The following is a 14,805-nucleotide window of genomic DNA, read 5'->3' as shown; positions in this document are numbered from 1 at the left end:
GGTCAGACTGGGTCAGAGTGGGTCAGATGGGTCAGACTGGGTCAGACCGGGTCAGACCGGATCAGACCGGGTCAGACCAGGTCAGAACGGGTCAGAACGGGTCAGAACGGGTCAGACGCTGGAGCGTCATCCATCTGAGGGAATGCAGAGTTTGAGGTTTTCTGCTGGTTTTTTCTGGCTTTTCTCCTCCAGGCTCCACGGATCGGGTCTCGGCTCGGTTCACACGGTTAGATCCGCTGCAGCAGAACCAGGCGGGCCGGACCCAGACAGCGACCTGTGACCTCAGGAAGGCGGCGCCTCGGCCCGCCCGCCGCTGTAGAAGTGAGCGGCGTGGCGGGCCATGCGCTGGTTGAGCAGCCGGGAGTCCGGCGCCTCGTCCTGGACGGTGAAGGCCCTGAAGGCGGCGTCAGAGTCGGGCAGGTCGGCCGGCGGCCCCGGGTCCCTGTCCAGGGGCCCCAGCAGCTTGGGGTGGAAGCAGCAGTAGTAGAGGGCTTTGAGCAGCAGACCCAGCAGGTAGGTGAGGGGCAGGGCGACCAGCAGAGCCAGGCCGTACGCCGCCGTCTGCGCCGGGTCTCTGTAGCGCCACCAGGTGGCGAGCAGCACGGCCACGTCCACGCTGATGAAGGAGTGGTAGATGAGGCTGCGGCCCAGCGTGCGGCCCTCGGCCACGTTGAACCAGCTGAAGTACCAGATGAGGCCCACGGTGGCGCGGTACAGCCGCTCCCCCCCGGCGCTGTCCATGAAGTGGGTCCTCTGCCGCCACGCCCACAGCGCCAGCGCCGGCCACAGCAGCAGGAAGTGCAGCGCGATGAAGCCGGGCAGGACGGAGGAGAAGAGGGCGAGGGCCGCCACGCGGGGCCCGATCAGCAGCAGGTTCCACAGGAAGTAGACCAGCGAGGAACCCCAGCGCTGCTCGGCCTTGTCTGGCAGGAAGGCGCGCAGCGAGCGGTGGTAGTCCACCACCATCCAGGCGATGGAGGTGGTGGAGGCCGCCACGCTGACGACTGCAGAGACAGAGACGAGAAGCAATGAACACAACAGAGAAATACACCCCGTCTCTGCTCCAGAACCACGACCCGGTCCTCACCGGGTTCTGGGTCATTTCAGTCTGACATCACAGATGAAACCACAATGAAGAAGCTGCAGAAAGCCCAAAGCATCATCCTCCACCACCGTGCTTCACAGGAGGAAGCAGCTGTTTGTTCTGATCCGGTGCTCAGGTTCCTCCATCACGGTTCCTCCATCATGGTTCTGTTCATCATGGTTCCTCCATCATGGTTCTGTTCATCATGGTTCCTCCATCATGGTTCTGTTCATCATGGTTCTGTTCATCATGGTTCCTCCATCATGGTTCTGTCCATCACGGTTCTGTTCATCATGGTTCTGTTCATCACAGTTCTGTTCATCATGGTTCTGTTCATCACGGTTCTGTTCATCACAGTTCTGTTCATCATGGTTCCTCCATCATGGTTCTGTTCATCACGGTTCTGTCCATCACGGTTCTGTCCATCATGGTTCCTCCATCACGGTTCTGTTCATCATGGTTCTGTCTAGGGCTGCAACTAGCAATTATTTTAATAACCGATTAATCAGTCGATTATTTTTGCGATTAATCTATGAATCGGACGGGAAAAAAAGTTTTGTTCTGTTTTTTCCCCCCAAAATAGAACATTTGGACTGACAGAGTTAATTACCCACAAAACACAAGTTGCTACTCAGGTGTTCTGTTACAATAATATTAGATGATAAATAATTTTGCTTCAAATAAAGAAGTTTATGTTGATTAGACTGTTAGTGAATACTTTAATAGTCAAAGTTGTCTATGTGAGCAGGGCTTTAACAGAGAAGCTGTAGAACTGGGGGGTTAATGCAGGTTCCTTCATGGAACCAGAGCAGAAACTTCTGATAATCTAATAAACCAGCAGCTCATTTCATGGACTGCTGCAGCACAAGATGCCTTTTGTGGAAATACTTCATGCCACATTTGTCCTTTTGCATATTTTACTTCCAACAATGTTTATTCTGTTTTTCAATTTTTTCTTTGAAGACTCAAAAATGGTGTTAGATATGTAATACTTTTTATTTCTTCTGAGGGTTTTACATTTTTGAGGGAGTCCTTTATGGATGCTTATGTCTCCTTTTTCTGTTTTAATTTGGGTCAGACTCTCATCATTCTGAGTGTGTCACCAACATTTCATTACGGCTACACAACAACACCAACTTTTCTTGAAAAGTCACTGTAGAGTAGGGCTGAACAATTAATCACATTTTCAATATAATCGCGATTTAAAAAAACGCAATTTTCAAATCGCAGAGTCTGCAATTTTTGGCTATGTAACAATTAGTGAATTAAACACGTCCATTAGGTGTTGGTAAAATGTTTAAAGTGGGTTTGCCTCCACATGGAAGGGAAGACAGTTGCAGCAGTGAGATAATCTAACTTTATTACTTGTTTTAGAGTTTATATAATCATACATAGCATTAAGTTCTGGTCAATCAGTTTAATACATAGACTTGTTTGTTCAACAAGGATTGATGTCCAAATCAATTAAAAGCTGTTCTCTTGAATAATATTGTGATTAATAGAAACATTAAAAGTTCTTGTTTTAAATAGTCCTTGTTTACAAACATCTTTATTTAGAGGCCATTTTTGTGGTTAATGCAGAGAAAAGTCAAAATTGCAATTTTGGTTGAAATATATTGTAGGCAGAACATAATCATTTCTGCTCTGAGTTTAGATGCTGCGGGTCTTTTAGCAACTAATCTGCACAGCGAGGAAACAAATTGATTTGTTGTTTGTATATGTTTAAAAAGACATGATAAATTAAACTGGGGGGGGGGGGGGTCGCATTAAATTGCAATATTAAGAAAAAAAATTCGCAATTAGATTATTTTCCAAAATCGTTCAGCCCTATTTTAGAGTCCTGCTCCTCTCTCCCTTTCAGATCCTTCACTCAGACTTTGTGTCGCGCAACACAACAAATCAATAATGAAATTTGTTGCCAATGCTTTGTCGATTTTTATCTTTTTATCAATTTGTTTGTTGCAGGCCTAGTTCTGTCCATCACGGTTCTGTCCACCATGGTTCCTCCACCATGGTTCTGTCCACCATGGTCCATCATCTCTGGTCCTTCCTCCAGGTGCAGCTACAGAGCAGCTAACTGATCCACTCCTGCCTGAATGTTTGGGAAGCAGCGAGGAGGAACTGGGCTCTTCTGCTCGCAGCTTCTCCATTCTGGTTTCATCTGTGTGGAACCGGCTGAGCTGCTTTGGGCCACCTGTTCTCCACCTGTTCTCCACCTGTGCTCCACCTGTTCTCCACCTGTGCACCACCTGTTCTCCACCTGTGCTCCACCTGTGCTCCACCTGTTCTCCACCTGAGGGGTTTGAGGGTAAACTGCCACTCACACTGGACCGTCCTGGCTTTGTTGGCGCTGAGCATGACGTAGATCATCAGGACGAGCTGGGGGGCGCTCTCGCAGAAGGTCTCGATCAGACGGAGCATGCTCAGATCGTGCGTGAGGTAGACGGCGTACTCGGAGCCCTCCTCCTTCCTCCACCACACCCTGAAGCCCTGGCGTATGGCGGAGATGTGTCTGCGTGGACGAGAGGAGAAACCAGGCGATCAGCCGCTCACCGCTTACAGCCTGATTGTTTCTGCATTGTTCTCCTTCACATCCGCTGAGTGACCTGCTGTACTAGTTACCACACCTGAGGAAGAATGCTGCAGCCTTTCTCACCTACCAGCACACAGAACCACACCTGAGAGGAGGAGGAGGAGGAGGGAACCACACCTGAGAGGAGGAGGAGGGAACCACACCTGAGAGGAGGAGGGAACCACACCTGAGAGGAGGAGGAGGAGGAGGAGGGAACCACACCTGAGAGGAGGAGGGACCCACACCTGAGAGGAGGAGGGACCCACACCTGAGAGGAGGAGGGACCCACACCTGAGAGGAGGAGGAGGGAACCACACCTGAGAGGAGGAGGGACCCACACCTGAGAGGAGGAGGAGGGACCCACACCTGAGAGGAGGAGGAGGGAACCACACCTGAGAGGAGGAGGGACCCACACCTGAGAGGAGGAGGGACCCACACCTGAGAGGAGGAGGGAACCACACCTGAGAGGAGGAGGGACCCACACCTGAGAGGAGGAGGAGGGAACCACACCTGAGAGGAGGAGGGACCCACACCTGAGAGGAGGAGGGACCCACACCTGAGAGGAGGAGGGACCCACACCTGAGAGGAGGAGGGAACCACACCTGAGAGGAGGAGGGACCCACACCTGAGAGGAGGAGGGACCCACACCTGAGAGGAGGAGGGACCCACACCTGAGAGGAGGAGGGACCCACACCTGAGAGGAGGAGGGAACCACACCTGAGAGGAGGAGGGACCCACACCTGCAGGGAAGCCAGGGAAGCTTCTCCTGATTTGCATCAGGTGTGGAGCTCTGCTGAGAAACCATCCCTGCCTCTTTCACTCCCACTTATCTCTGATTTAACGCCGTGAACCCAGATGAAAACAGGAAGTGAACTCCTCAGGGACGCTCACACTAGTTTTAGACTTGTTTTAGGGGTTAAAGCAGAAACAACCAGTTTTACTGAACATTTTCTCTAGTGAAGCCATATATTCCTGGGTTGTGGACGTAGTGTCACATTAGTTACCTCACCTGCTTAATGAACAAAGTCAGCTTTAACCAGACCTGGTGGTTTTAAATATGCGTTGATGATTCCTGTATCTCTGCCAGCTTTCAGCTTCAGAGTTTTGGCGCCGTCCTGGACAGCCTCTCCATCCTCTGCTTCACTTTCCACATCATCACCTGGTTAACTTTCATCTCTGCAGCTTCCTCCTTCACACTTTAGCCAAACTGCTCCACAGTCCACTCACCTCTCCACTTTACAACCCTTCCCTCCCCGTCCCCCAGAAAAACTGCAGCTAGAATAAATAACAGCAGCTTCATCGCTACATCATTCACTTCACACCTGAACACTAACTCTCTGGCTACCGGTCACCTTCAATATAAATCAGTCCTATGATCATACAAGGCCAACAGCAGCCCTGTCCTATCGTACATTTCTGACTTTCATATCTATCCAAGTGAATGCAAGCCTAGAATAGTTGCTATGCTGTTTATCTTTTTATTACTGAATAAAGTTATATTGTGGTATATATTGATATTGACTTATTGTGCGGCCTAATCCCACTTGATCAAACCGTGAGAATCTCAGAGCCACACCTGACGGGAAAAGCTGCGGTGAAAAGCAGGTTATAAATAGTTCTGAATAGATTAAATGAAGCAGAAGCAGCTTCAGCCTGACTTTGAGTTAACAAAAGCAATTAAATGAAGCATGTGCCATAAAAATGTATCCCTCATTCTATACCCGCCACTCCCTGCAGCACCTGCTGGGGGAACCAAGCCCTGGTTCTGGGCAGGTTACCGGTCCGTCAGAGGCCACAGTGGCCATAATAATAATAATTATTATTATTATTATTATAGCAGTAGTAGTAGTAATAATAATAATAACAATGATTATTATAGCAGTAGTATTAGTAATAATAATAATAACATTAGTAGTAATAATAATAATAGTAGTAGTAGTAGTAGTAATAATAGTAATATTAAAAACATTGGTACATTAGTAATAATATAATAATAATAATAACATTAGTAGTAATAATAATAATTGCAATATTAATAACATTGGTAATAATAACATTAATAATAATAATAATAATAATAATAATAATAATAATAACAGTAGTGCTACTAGTAGTAGTAGTAGTAATAACATTGGTAATAATAACATTAGTAATAATAATAATAATAATAATAATAATAATAATAATAATAATAATAATAATATAATAATAATAAAGTAACAGCACTTTGATCCTCCTGCTGTGAAACATGGTGAGGGCAGCATCATGCTGTGGGGAAGCGGGTCAGAACTGATGGGCTGATACATGAGTTCTGTTTCTTAAGTAACGGATCAGAACCACAGGAACTCCCAGCACGCGGTTAACCGGGTTCTAACAGAACCGGGACTCGGTACCTGCACAGGAAGCCCAGTTGGAGAACGTGTAACAGGCGGAACAGCTTCACTCGGTCCCCGAAGAGCACGCCTCCTGTCCCGGCAGCCTGCTCGCCGAACCCCGGCAGCTCGCGATCGTACCGGAACCAGAACCAGCTGAACACCTGGACCACGACGGAGGACAGAACCATGAGGCTGACCAACACCCCGAACCAGAAGAGTTCCCCCCGGCAGTAGAACTCCCTGGCCAGCCACAGGTCGGAGCCCCAGTCGAAGAGGAAGGTGCAAACTCCCACCACCGAGAAGGCGAAGTCGATCCAGGAGTACCGGGAGAAAGTTCTGCGCTCCATGTGGACCGGGCTGCTCGGAGGACCGGGGCGCGCAGAGGGGCTAGCCGCCGCCCGGCTAACACCGGACCGTTACTGGGCGGAGAGTCTCCAGCGCCCGTCCGGAGGAACCGCCACCCTCCCAGCAGGTCCACATTTCAGCTGTTTCTGCGAGAAAAACACGGAAAGAACCAGAGGGAAAAGTTCGGGACCAGAACCGGGCTTAAAGTTGGACCAGAACACCGAGCAGGTCTCTTTGTAATGATCACAGACGTTAGCTCCGCCCACCGCGCCATCAGCCGGGGCAACGAGGTGTGGAATGTAAACGCCTCCGCTGCGTGTTCACACACATCAATCCAGATTAGACTTTAGACTTTAGGAAACTTTGTAATTTTGTATGCACAAAGTGCGCACAGAACGAAATTTCATTTGCATACAGCTTGAAAATGTTCAGTAAATTGCAGTAAATTACAGTTTAAAGGTGCAGCAGTAATTTATGTAAACAATTGAAATGTAAACAATGTAAACAATGCAGGGGAAATAGACATTGTGCTATTCACAGTGTACAGGTGAGTATTATTAAAACCGTGTAATATACGAATGTGGTGCAGAGTCCATTTGTGGCTTCAGCAGTTCAGCAGTCTGAAGCATTTTATTATTAGAAATATATTTAACGTTAATTTTCTGCTTGCTTTAGATTGTAATGTTATTTTATTTCTGTCCGCCCTGGTTTCCCCCTTGTATTGTAATTTTATCCTGATCATGTCCAGATTTGATCTGTTTTATTCCTGTTTTAGCCAAAACTTCCTCTTGAACTATGAGCTCTTCCTTTATCTTGTTTTTGCTGTAATATTATAATTTATCTATCGGGTTTCACCTGTTTTTAATCTGATTTTAACTTTAATTTACGTTGTTACTTTTCAGATTTTAAATTAGTTTTAGATTCTGGAAATCCTGATTTTAATCAGACGTTTGTTTTATCCATTGATAATTTCTGCTCTATCTTGATTTTGTGCCTTTTAAAATCCTGGTTCAAGCCTTGCTTTGTTCTTGTTTTATTCATGTTTTATTCTGCTTTTGTCCAGACTTTATCTTGGATTTTTTTCAGATTGTATCCATCAATCCATCCATGGTAACACAGGTGTCCTCCCAGCGGATTTATCCTAACATTATTCTGTTTTAATCTGATTCTATCCACATTTTGTTTTTGTTTTGCAGCAGTGACCTCAGAGCAGTAGCTGCCCATTAACTCTCGAAGGCAAGGCAAATTTATTTGTATAGCATATTTCAGTACAAAGACAATGCAAAGTGCTTTGCATGATTAAAACATAGGAAAATAAAACAGAATAAAAGCAAGTTGGAATAAAATGTAGAAACAAAAAAAACATGGGAAAATAGAAACTAAAAGCAAATACTCAAAACAGCTGGACTACAAAGTTGAACTAATGATGTTTCAGTCATGTCATGCTTTCAGACCCATAAGTTTTCATCATGAAATTAAACTTTCCAGCACTGGGAAAATATTGGCCCTGGAAACTTTGCCTTTGACACATTATATGGACTGAGGGGACAAAGGTCATCTCCGGGGATCCTGCAGGGAGGGAAATAATTTCTAGCAGCAGAACATCTCAGCAGGTTCAGGAAGCTGGAATAAAATGACAACACTGCACTGCTAGCCTGGCCAGAGGAGCCAGGCTGCAACACTGCAGGGTTTACGTGGCATTTAAATGTTAAAGTTCATGGCAGCAGAGTTAGAAGAGAACAAGGCGGTGAGCGGAGCTGCGGAGAGCTGCGCAGAAACCTCAACCAACGGCAGCGTGAACACTGGAAACAGTTTCGGGCCTAAATTCGTTTTTCTAATTGATACTTCTCCGCCTGGTATTAATTTTGCTCGCCAAACTCATAAACCCCGCCCCTTGTCCCCCTGTCAGCCAATCACATCAGGGATCCGCCGTGTCGCGCGCCCTCCCGCCGTCCGTGTGCTCTCTTTCTTTTCGGCAGCTCGCGGGTTAGCTTAGCTCACAGGTTAGCTCACAGCTTCAGCAAGATGTCCCGCGTCTACATCGGACGGTTGAGCTACAGAGCCAGGGAGAAGGACGTGGAGAGGTTCTTCAAGGGTTATGGGAAGATTCTGGAGGTGGACCTAAAAAACGGGTACGGTACCGAGCGGAGCGGAGCGGCGTCTGCTCGGGCCTTGTTGTTGGCATGGACGGGCCTCCTGTGCTAATGCTAGTTAGCATGTTCGAAATATGTTCCAACAGCAAAAATGTGCGTGCATGTGGCTCCCGGCGCCGTTAAAACCACATTCACGTCGCATCTTTGCCTCATCGCGGATGATAAAGCGACGTTTGACGGCGGTCCGCGGCTCGGGTCATTGTTGGAGCTGCGTGGGCCGACGTTAGCGTCGGCTAGGCTAACGCTGGACGTGGCAGAGAGGAGAGGGACCGTTAAACAGAACCGCAGGTCCAGCGGAGGGTTGGCAGGACCGAGAGGGAATTCCCTGATTGCTTTAGCAGTATTTTCATTAAAGTGGGTCCTGTTAATAACTGATATAAATTATACATATGGAGACGCGGGAAACCAATACATTTTCACCATCATGCTATGAATAAACGCCTTGTGGAATGGATTGGGGGCATAAAAAGTGTAAACTGTTTGAAATAATGTTTTATTAACCTTTAAATCTGGAGGAATGGTTGAATATGACACTAGAGAGAATAATAATCCCAGTTTGGAGGTCCAGACCTCTGTAAGATGGGGAAAAGGAAACAAAAGATGTAAAATTGAGTTTTGTAACTTCTAAAATCTGTATTTTGTGCCTTTTTTTTTAATAGAGGAAAAGGAGATCAGTGACTAGATCTGTCCTTTAAAATATTCTCCCGTTATTCACAGCAGTGCTGAATTTTACAAAAGGCTGTTATAATTACAAGTTAGAGGTCTGGTCTAACAGAAATGTAGTCTGCAAGAATTATGTAAATAAACAACATAACTTCCATTAATTTATCACGTTGAATAATTAATGGAAGGATCAGAACCAGATTCTCTGGTCAGGCCCAAACGCTCACAGCGTCCAGATGTTGGTTATTATATGTTCCAAAGATCCTTTAACTGGAAATGAACAAATTTGAAAATATGGAAGACTGATTATGCCTTTGTTTTTATTTGTAGCAGTAAATGTTTCTGTTTTACTTTGGCCATTCATTCCTACTTATGGAAAACATTTTTTATCCTTTTAGAGAGTAAAGTCTTCCAGGTAAATGGATAGTTATGTCACCTGTCCGTTTAAGAAGCGTCTCAGATATTTGGTCCTCCAGTGTGACTGTGGATGAGTTGCTTGTCCCTGATTTCGTCTCTTTCCCCCTGCAGGTACGGCTTTGTTGAGTTTGACGACCCGCGTGACGCAGACGATGCCGTCTATGACCTGAACGGCAAAGAGCTGTGTGGTGAGCGGGTCATTGTGGAGCACACCAAGGGGCCCCGGCGTGACGGGGGCTACAGTGGTGGACGGAGTGAGTCTCCTAACCAGTATTTGTCCTCTTCACATGAATGAGCTCGTTGATTTACTCTAAAGGGGCAGAAATTTAAAGCTTGTTCTTGGTGGCTGATGTACATGGAATTAATATTCTGTATTTTGACGCTCCTCTCAGAGGAGAGCGGCGTACAGACGGCGGTGAGCCCTAAACGAGGACGTCTTAACGAGGCTGGAGGTCTAAAGCCATCTAAACCAATTAAGCAATCAGTAAATTTTTTAAACTGGTTGTTCAAATATAACTGAGTTTAAGGCAGATAGCTAGACGAGAGAACAAAGAGCTCAGTTAGATGTGTCAGGACTGAATGAAGCAGATTAACGATCAGGCGCCATTTTTTTCCCTTTTTTATCACCGTTTGGTTGATCTTCCACCGTCCAGCACTAGAACCAGTAGAGAACCGACCCAGGATCAGGAACTCTAGAGCAGTAGAACCTCACAGCTGGACGTTATTTTTTTTTTAAAGCTAATTTTTAATTAATTTCTGTACATCAGAGCCACCAATTACTTAAGACATCCAAATCAAACATTGATGGAAAAATAATTTGGTGAGGTGTGATTGTGGGATGGGAAATGGTTTGATGACATTAAGGAATGATGCTAATTTAAATACTGTTTGATACTTGCTAAATATCATGTCATTTATTGCTGTCTTATTCAGTTTTATTCATTTCAAATGACTGTCAATTCAAAGGTAAAGATTTAACAAAGAACCTCAATGTTTTAATTGAAAGAGTCCTTTGCTGACTGCCTGCCCCTATTGCTGGCCATGGTGTCCCCCCTTTCCAAGAGTGTGGTTTGACCATTCTGGGCCCCTGGGCAGACCAAAAAAGGGAGCCATTGTGAATGAAGACCGCTTTTCCCATTAGGCCCAGGCCGGGTGGTGAGGATGCCATGGGGTTAGGAGCAGATGTGGGTTCAGCTCTCATAGGTGCCTAAAAAAACAACATGTTTTCTACCAGTCAATGTTGTTAGATAGGCTAGCTTAGTACATGCTTTAGTTCAGCGTCCTCCTGCAGTTAGCAGTTAACTTTTGTTCTTCTGATTTAAAAAAAAAAAAAAAAAAAAGGCCAATTGATCTTGTACCAAAGTTTAATCTGTCTTAATGCAGTTCTTGTGTTGGATTTAACTTTTTAAAGACAGATTTCAGAGGACAATCAGGAACTTTTAGCATTGAATTCTTTTTGTCTAGGTCTTTTTCTCCTTTTGCTTTTCCCCTCTGTTTCTTTTTCCCATCTGATTATTGATATGTTACCGTAGCCTGTAGCTTGGAGTTTAGAATGATTGCTTCACGGCCGCTCCCTTCCTCTCCTCACTTCTCTCTCTGTTTGCTTGTTGCCTTGAAAGGTGGATATGGGCGCTGGGGAGGACGGGACAGGTACGGTCCACCTGTCCGCACCGATTACCGGCTCATTGTTGAGAATCTTTCCAGCCGCTGCAGCTGGCAGGACTTAAAGGTGAGAGCTGGTCCCGCTTAGCCGCCGCCGTCCCAGTGAGCCCCCCCCCCCCAAACGTCACGCTGCTTCTCTCCTCAGGACTACATGAGGCAGGCGGGGGAGGTGACCTACGCCGACACCCACAAAGGCCGTAAGAACGAGGGCGTGATCGAGTTCAGGCAGTACGCGGACATGAAGAGGGCTCTGGAGAAGCTGGACGGCACCGAGGTCAACGGCAGGAAGATCCGCCTCATCGAGGACCGGCCCGGCGCCCGCCGCCGCCGCTCCTACTCCCGCAGCCGCTCCAGGTGAGAGGCGCCTCTCAGCGCCGCCGTGACGGCGAGGAGCCCAGCCGCCGGTTCTGATCCACGGCTGCTGTGTCTGCAGGTCTCGCTCCAGGAGTCGCAGGTCTCACAAGAGCCGCAGCCGCAGCGAGAGCAGCAGCCGCAGCCGGTCCCGGTCCAGGTGAGCCCACAGAACCAGCAGAACCGCCTGCTTCCCGACTCGTCCGGGTCCGTTTCCAGGAGGTCCGAGGATTCTGGGGTTTAGGGTTTCCTTTGGGTTCAGTGGTCGGTGAGTTTGGGTTTTCAGGAACATCTGGACCGAGGCTCCTCTAAGCGGGCATGATCACTAATCAGAACCTAATGGACTCTGGTTCTGTCAGGTTATGGTTTGGGTCAGAACCACTGGACCTGGACAGTTTATAAAACCGTTTCAGGTTTTAAGCTCCAGTCTTTAATGGTTCTGATTGGTCCAGTTAAACTGAAGCTGAGATAAACGAGCGTTTTGGAGAACATGATCAAAGTTTGGTTAAAGAGCAATTATTGACCTGAAGGCTGCCAGAGTGGGAACAGCGCCTCCTGGTGGACAAAGAGGAGGACAGTCTTTATTAGTTTCTACTAAAACTGGGGCGTTTCCAGTGTCTAAAACATATCCACAAATATATTAAAGTTTATGTTTGAAGCTATAAAAATAATTTTACATGTTTTTTTGGTTTTACATATTTGAAAGTATCAACATTTTCTACTCGGATTTAAAACTTTTGTCCATGTTAGAACTAAACACGTGACGTGCTGAAAAGAATACCAAACTTCTAATTTGTTGTTGTTGTTGTTGTTGTTGTTATTATTATTATATTATTATTATTATTATATTATTATTATTATATTATTATTTATATAAAGATAAGATCAAACATTTGTCAAAGACTCCAGAGGTTTAATCGTATTTAGAGTTTGTGTTTCTGGGTCTGTATCTCTTAACTTTGTAAATCAGAGAAAGTCTAAGAAAGTTAAAACTTGTTTTGGACGATACCGTTTCTGATTTTATTTTCTAAAATCTGGGTGAAATGAATCTTTATTTTACCAAAATGATGGACGTTCATGTCGACGATGAAACTCAGATCTGCCAACATGTTAGCGGCCGGTTCTGTCCGTCGTGTCTGACATCAGTTAGACGTCACATTACAGATGAATGTTGCTGATGTCACTTCCTGTCAGGGCGAAGGGGCTGATGGGAGAAATCATTAAACACGGCGATGTTTTCTTCCCACGCAGAGCTGCTTCTCGCTCCCGCAGCCGATCCCGCAGCAAGAAGAACAAGAGCAAGAAAGACGAGGAAGAGCGCAGCAACGGCGCCCAGAAGGACGACGACCGCAGCCGGAGCCGCAGCCCCAAGAGCAAAAAGAGCAAGAAGGAAGGGAAGTCGGCCAAGAAGGAGGATTCCAGGTCCAGGTCCAGATCCGCCTCCAGGTCCAGGTCCCGTTCCAGATCCAGCGCTAAAGATCGCCCCAGAAAATCCGTGTCTCCGGATCGCGAGCCGCCCAAGAGCGACAACGAGGCGGGCGACGCCGAGAGGGCGTCCCGCTCCCGTTCCCGCTCGCCTGACGAGCCCAGAGCCAGATCCAAGTCCAAGTCCAAGTCCCCGTCTGCCTCGCCGGCCAAAGCCCGGTCCCGGTCCCGCTCCGCCTCCCGCTCCGAGTCCCGCTCCAAGTCCCGCTCCAAATCTCGCTCCAAATCCCGATCCCAGTCCCGTTCCCGCTCTCGTTCCCGCTCCTAGTTCAGACCCTGGACTGCGTCACCATCCCAGACATCTGCCCCCCCCCCCCCCCCCCCCCCCCCCATTACATTCCCTCGCCCCGCCGACGCCCCGCATCCGGTTTTTGATAAGTACCTGTAGAACAGCAGAGGTCTTTCAGCACTCGCCCCCCCCTCATTAACCCTGGACCGTATTTTCCAGTAGATGTTTGTAAAATGCCCGGGTGGATCTGAGTTTTATAAGTTCTGATGATGGTCTGTGTGTCTTAGTGTTTTTTTAATCCGACGTAGAAGCAAACTGCTGGCTGGGGATGTGATTCCTGGCCTCCGTGTTCAATTTAGTTTCAGATTAAAGTGTCTGTTCTGAACGAGTCTCCTCTGGTCTTTGTTTCAGCGCCGTCTGGGTTTACTGGGTCTGGTTCTGCCTGAAGAACACGGCTTCATCCCTGAAACACCTCCAGGGTTTTAATCTGGAACGTGTTAAACATTCATCTCAGAATTTGGTCCAGTCGGTCCAATTACCTTCAGATTGGTTCTGTTAGCTGAGCCTTTTTCCCTGAAATGGACCTGATCTCATTTTTTAACTTTAGCAAAACACTAATCTGGGTTTAGACCCTCAATAATGCTTCACACAGTAAATGGTTTATTTTGGTCTGCAGACCCAAACTAACAGAACCTGAATTATTTTACCAGCAGCAGAGAGAACCTGTGATGCCCGCATTAAACACACGTCACATAAATTCTTTGTCTGTCAGACAAAAGGCAGCAAACATTAAAACATAAAATAGAGTTCAGAAAGTTTTTTTTTTTTTTTTTTTTTTTTGGTCCAGCTGCAACATCAGACGCTGATGTTTCTAAACGGCGAATAAAATCATTTCTGCAGGGATCAGAACCAGTTTGGGTCAGAACCACGCAGCAGCGGTTCTGTCCAGCGGTCCGTGACACATCTGGGCAGTTATGGGTCGTCATATCCTGATTAAATCTGAACATCTGCAGAACCTCCAACACTTCATCTAACATTAAAGAACTTTATATTCAGCTTTACTAACGTCCATCACTCTCTGCTTCGTACAGAGCACCAGTCGTCACCATGTTGGAAAATAGTGCGCCGTGACAAACAAAGCGTTGAAACTTGCTCAACAGCGGGTCCGCCGAGTGACGTCAAAAAATGGGAGGTGACAGTACTATTCTTGACCAAGATGGATTCCTCCACATAAACATGATTAAATGAAAATTATTCATAATTAAAAAAACGTATAATTTTTTGCACAGTATGTAGTAGTTTTATATTTAAAGTACTTTCCGTGGTTTGAATTCTGATTTTGACCGGACTTCTCCTTTAAAGCTTTTCTACGGCATAAATAAGTTTATTTTCATTAATGCAGTGCGTCGGATAAACGGCGCTCCAAAAATGATCCTTCCTAGAGCTGCAGCTGCTGATTAGAAGTGATG

General features: G+C 46.5%; 2 protein-coding genes across 3 annotated transcripts; one reads left to right on the top strand and one right to left on the bottom strand.

The window, feature by feature from the left end:
* Nucleotides 1-64: 64 nt before the first annotated feature.
* xkr8.3 (XK, Kell blood group complex subunit-related family, member 8, tandem duplicate 3) lies at nt 65-6,618 on the bottom strand. The gene is made up of 3 exons (XM_012854033.3): nt 6,050-6,618; nt 3,409-3,596; nt 65-1,004 (listed from the first exon to the last, which is right to left on the bottom strand). Exons 1-3 carry the CDS (start codon nt 6,376-6,378, stop codon nt 283-285), a joined length of 1,239 nt encoding a protein of 412 aa, XP_012709487.2. The 5' UTR covers nt 6,379-6,618; the 3' UTR covers nt 65-282.
* A 1,702-nt stretch (nt 6,619-8,320) lies between these two features.
* On the top strand, nt 8,321-13,433 carry srsf4 (serine and arginine rich splicing factor 4). Of its 2 annotated transcripts, XM_012854050.3 has the most exons (6): nt 8,321-8,508; nt 9,721-9,863; nt 11,229-11,338; nt 11,417-11,625; nt 11,705-11,782; nt 12,874-13,433. In XM_012854050.3, the coding sequence occupies exons 1-6, from the start codon at nt 8,402-8,404 to the stop codon at nt 13,373-13,375; spliced, it is 1,149 nt and encodes a 382-aa protein (XP_012709504.2). In that variant the 5' UTR covers nt 8,321-8,401; the 3' UTR covers nt 13,376-13,433. The 2 variants fall into 2 exon arrangements, with proteins under 2 accessions (XP_012709504.2, XP_012709505.2); XM_012854051.3 differs by lacking the exons at nt 8,321-8,508; nt 9,721-9,863 and adding an exon at nt 10,692-10,812.
* Nucleotides 13,434-14,805: the final 1,372 nt, after the last annotated feature.

Source organism: Fundulus heteroclitus, chromosome 13 (genome assembly GCF_011125445.2).
Source record: "Fundulus heteroclitus isolate FHET01 chromosome 13, MU-UCD_Fhet_4.1, whole genome shotgun sequence".
In the NCBI taxonomy this organism is placed as follows: Eukaryota; Metazoa; Chordata; class Actinopteri; order Cyprinodontiformes; family Fundulidae; genus Fundulus; species Fundulus heteroclitus.
The sequence above is the reverse complement of the archived record's forward strand: the minus strand, read 5'-3'. Positions and strand labels throughout refer to the sequence as shown.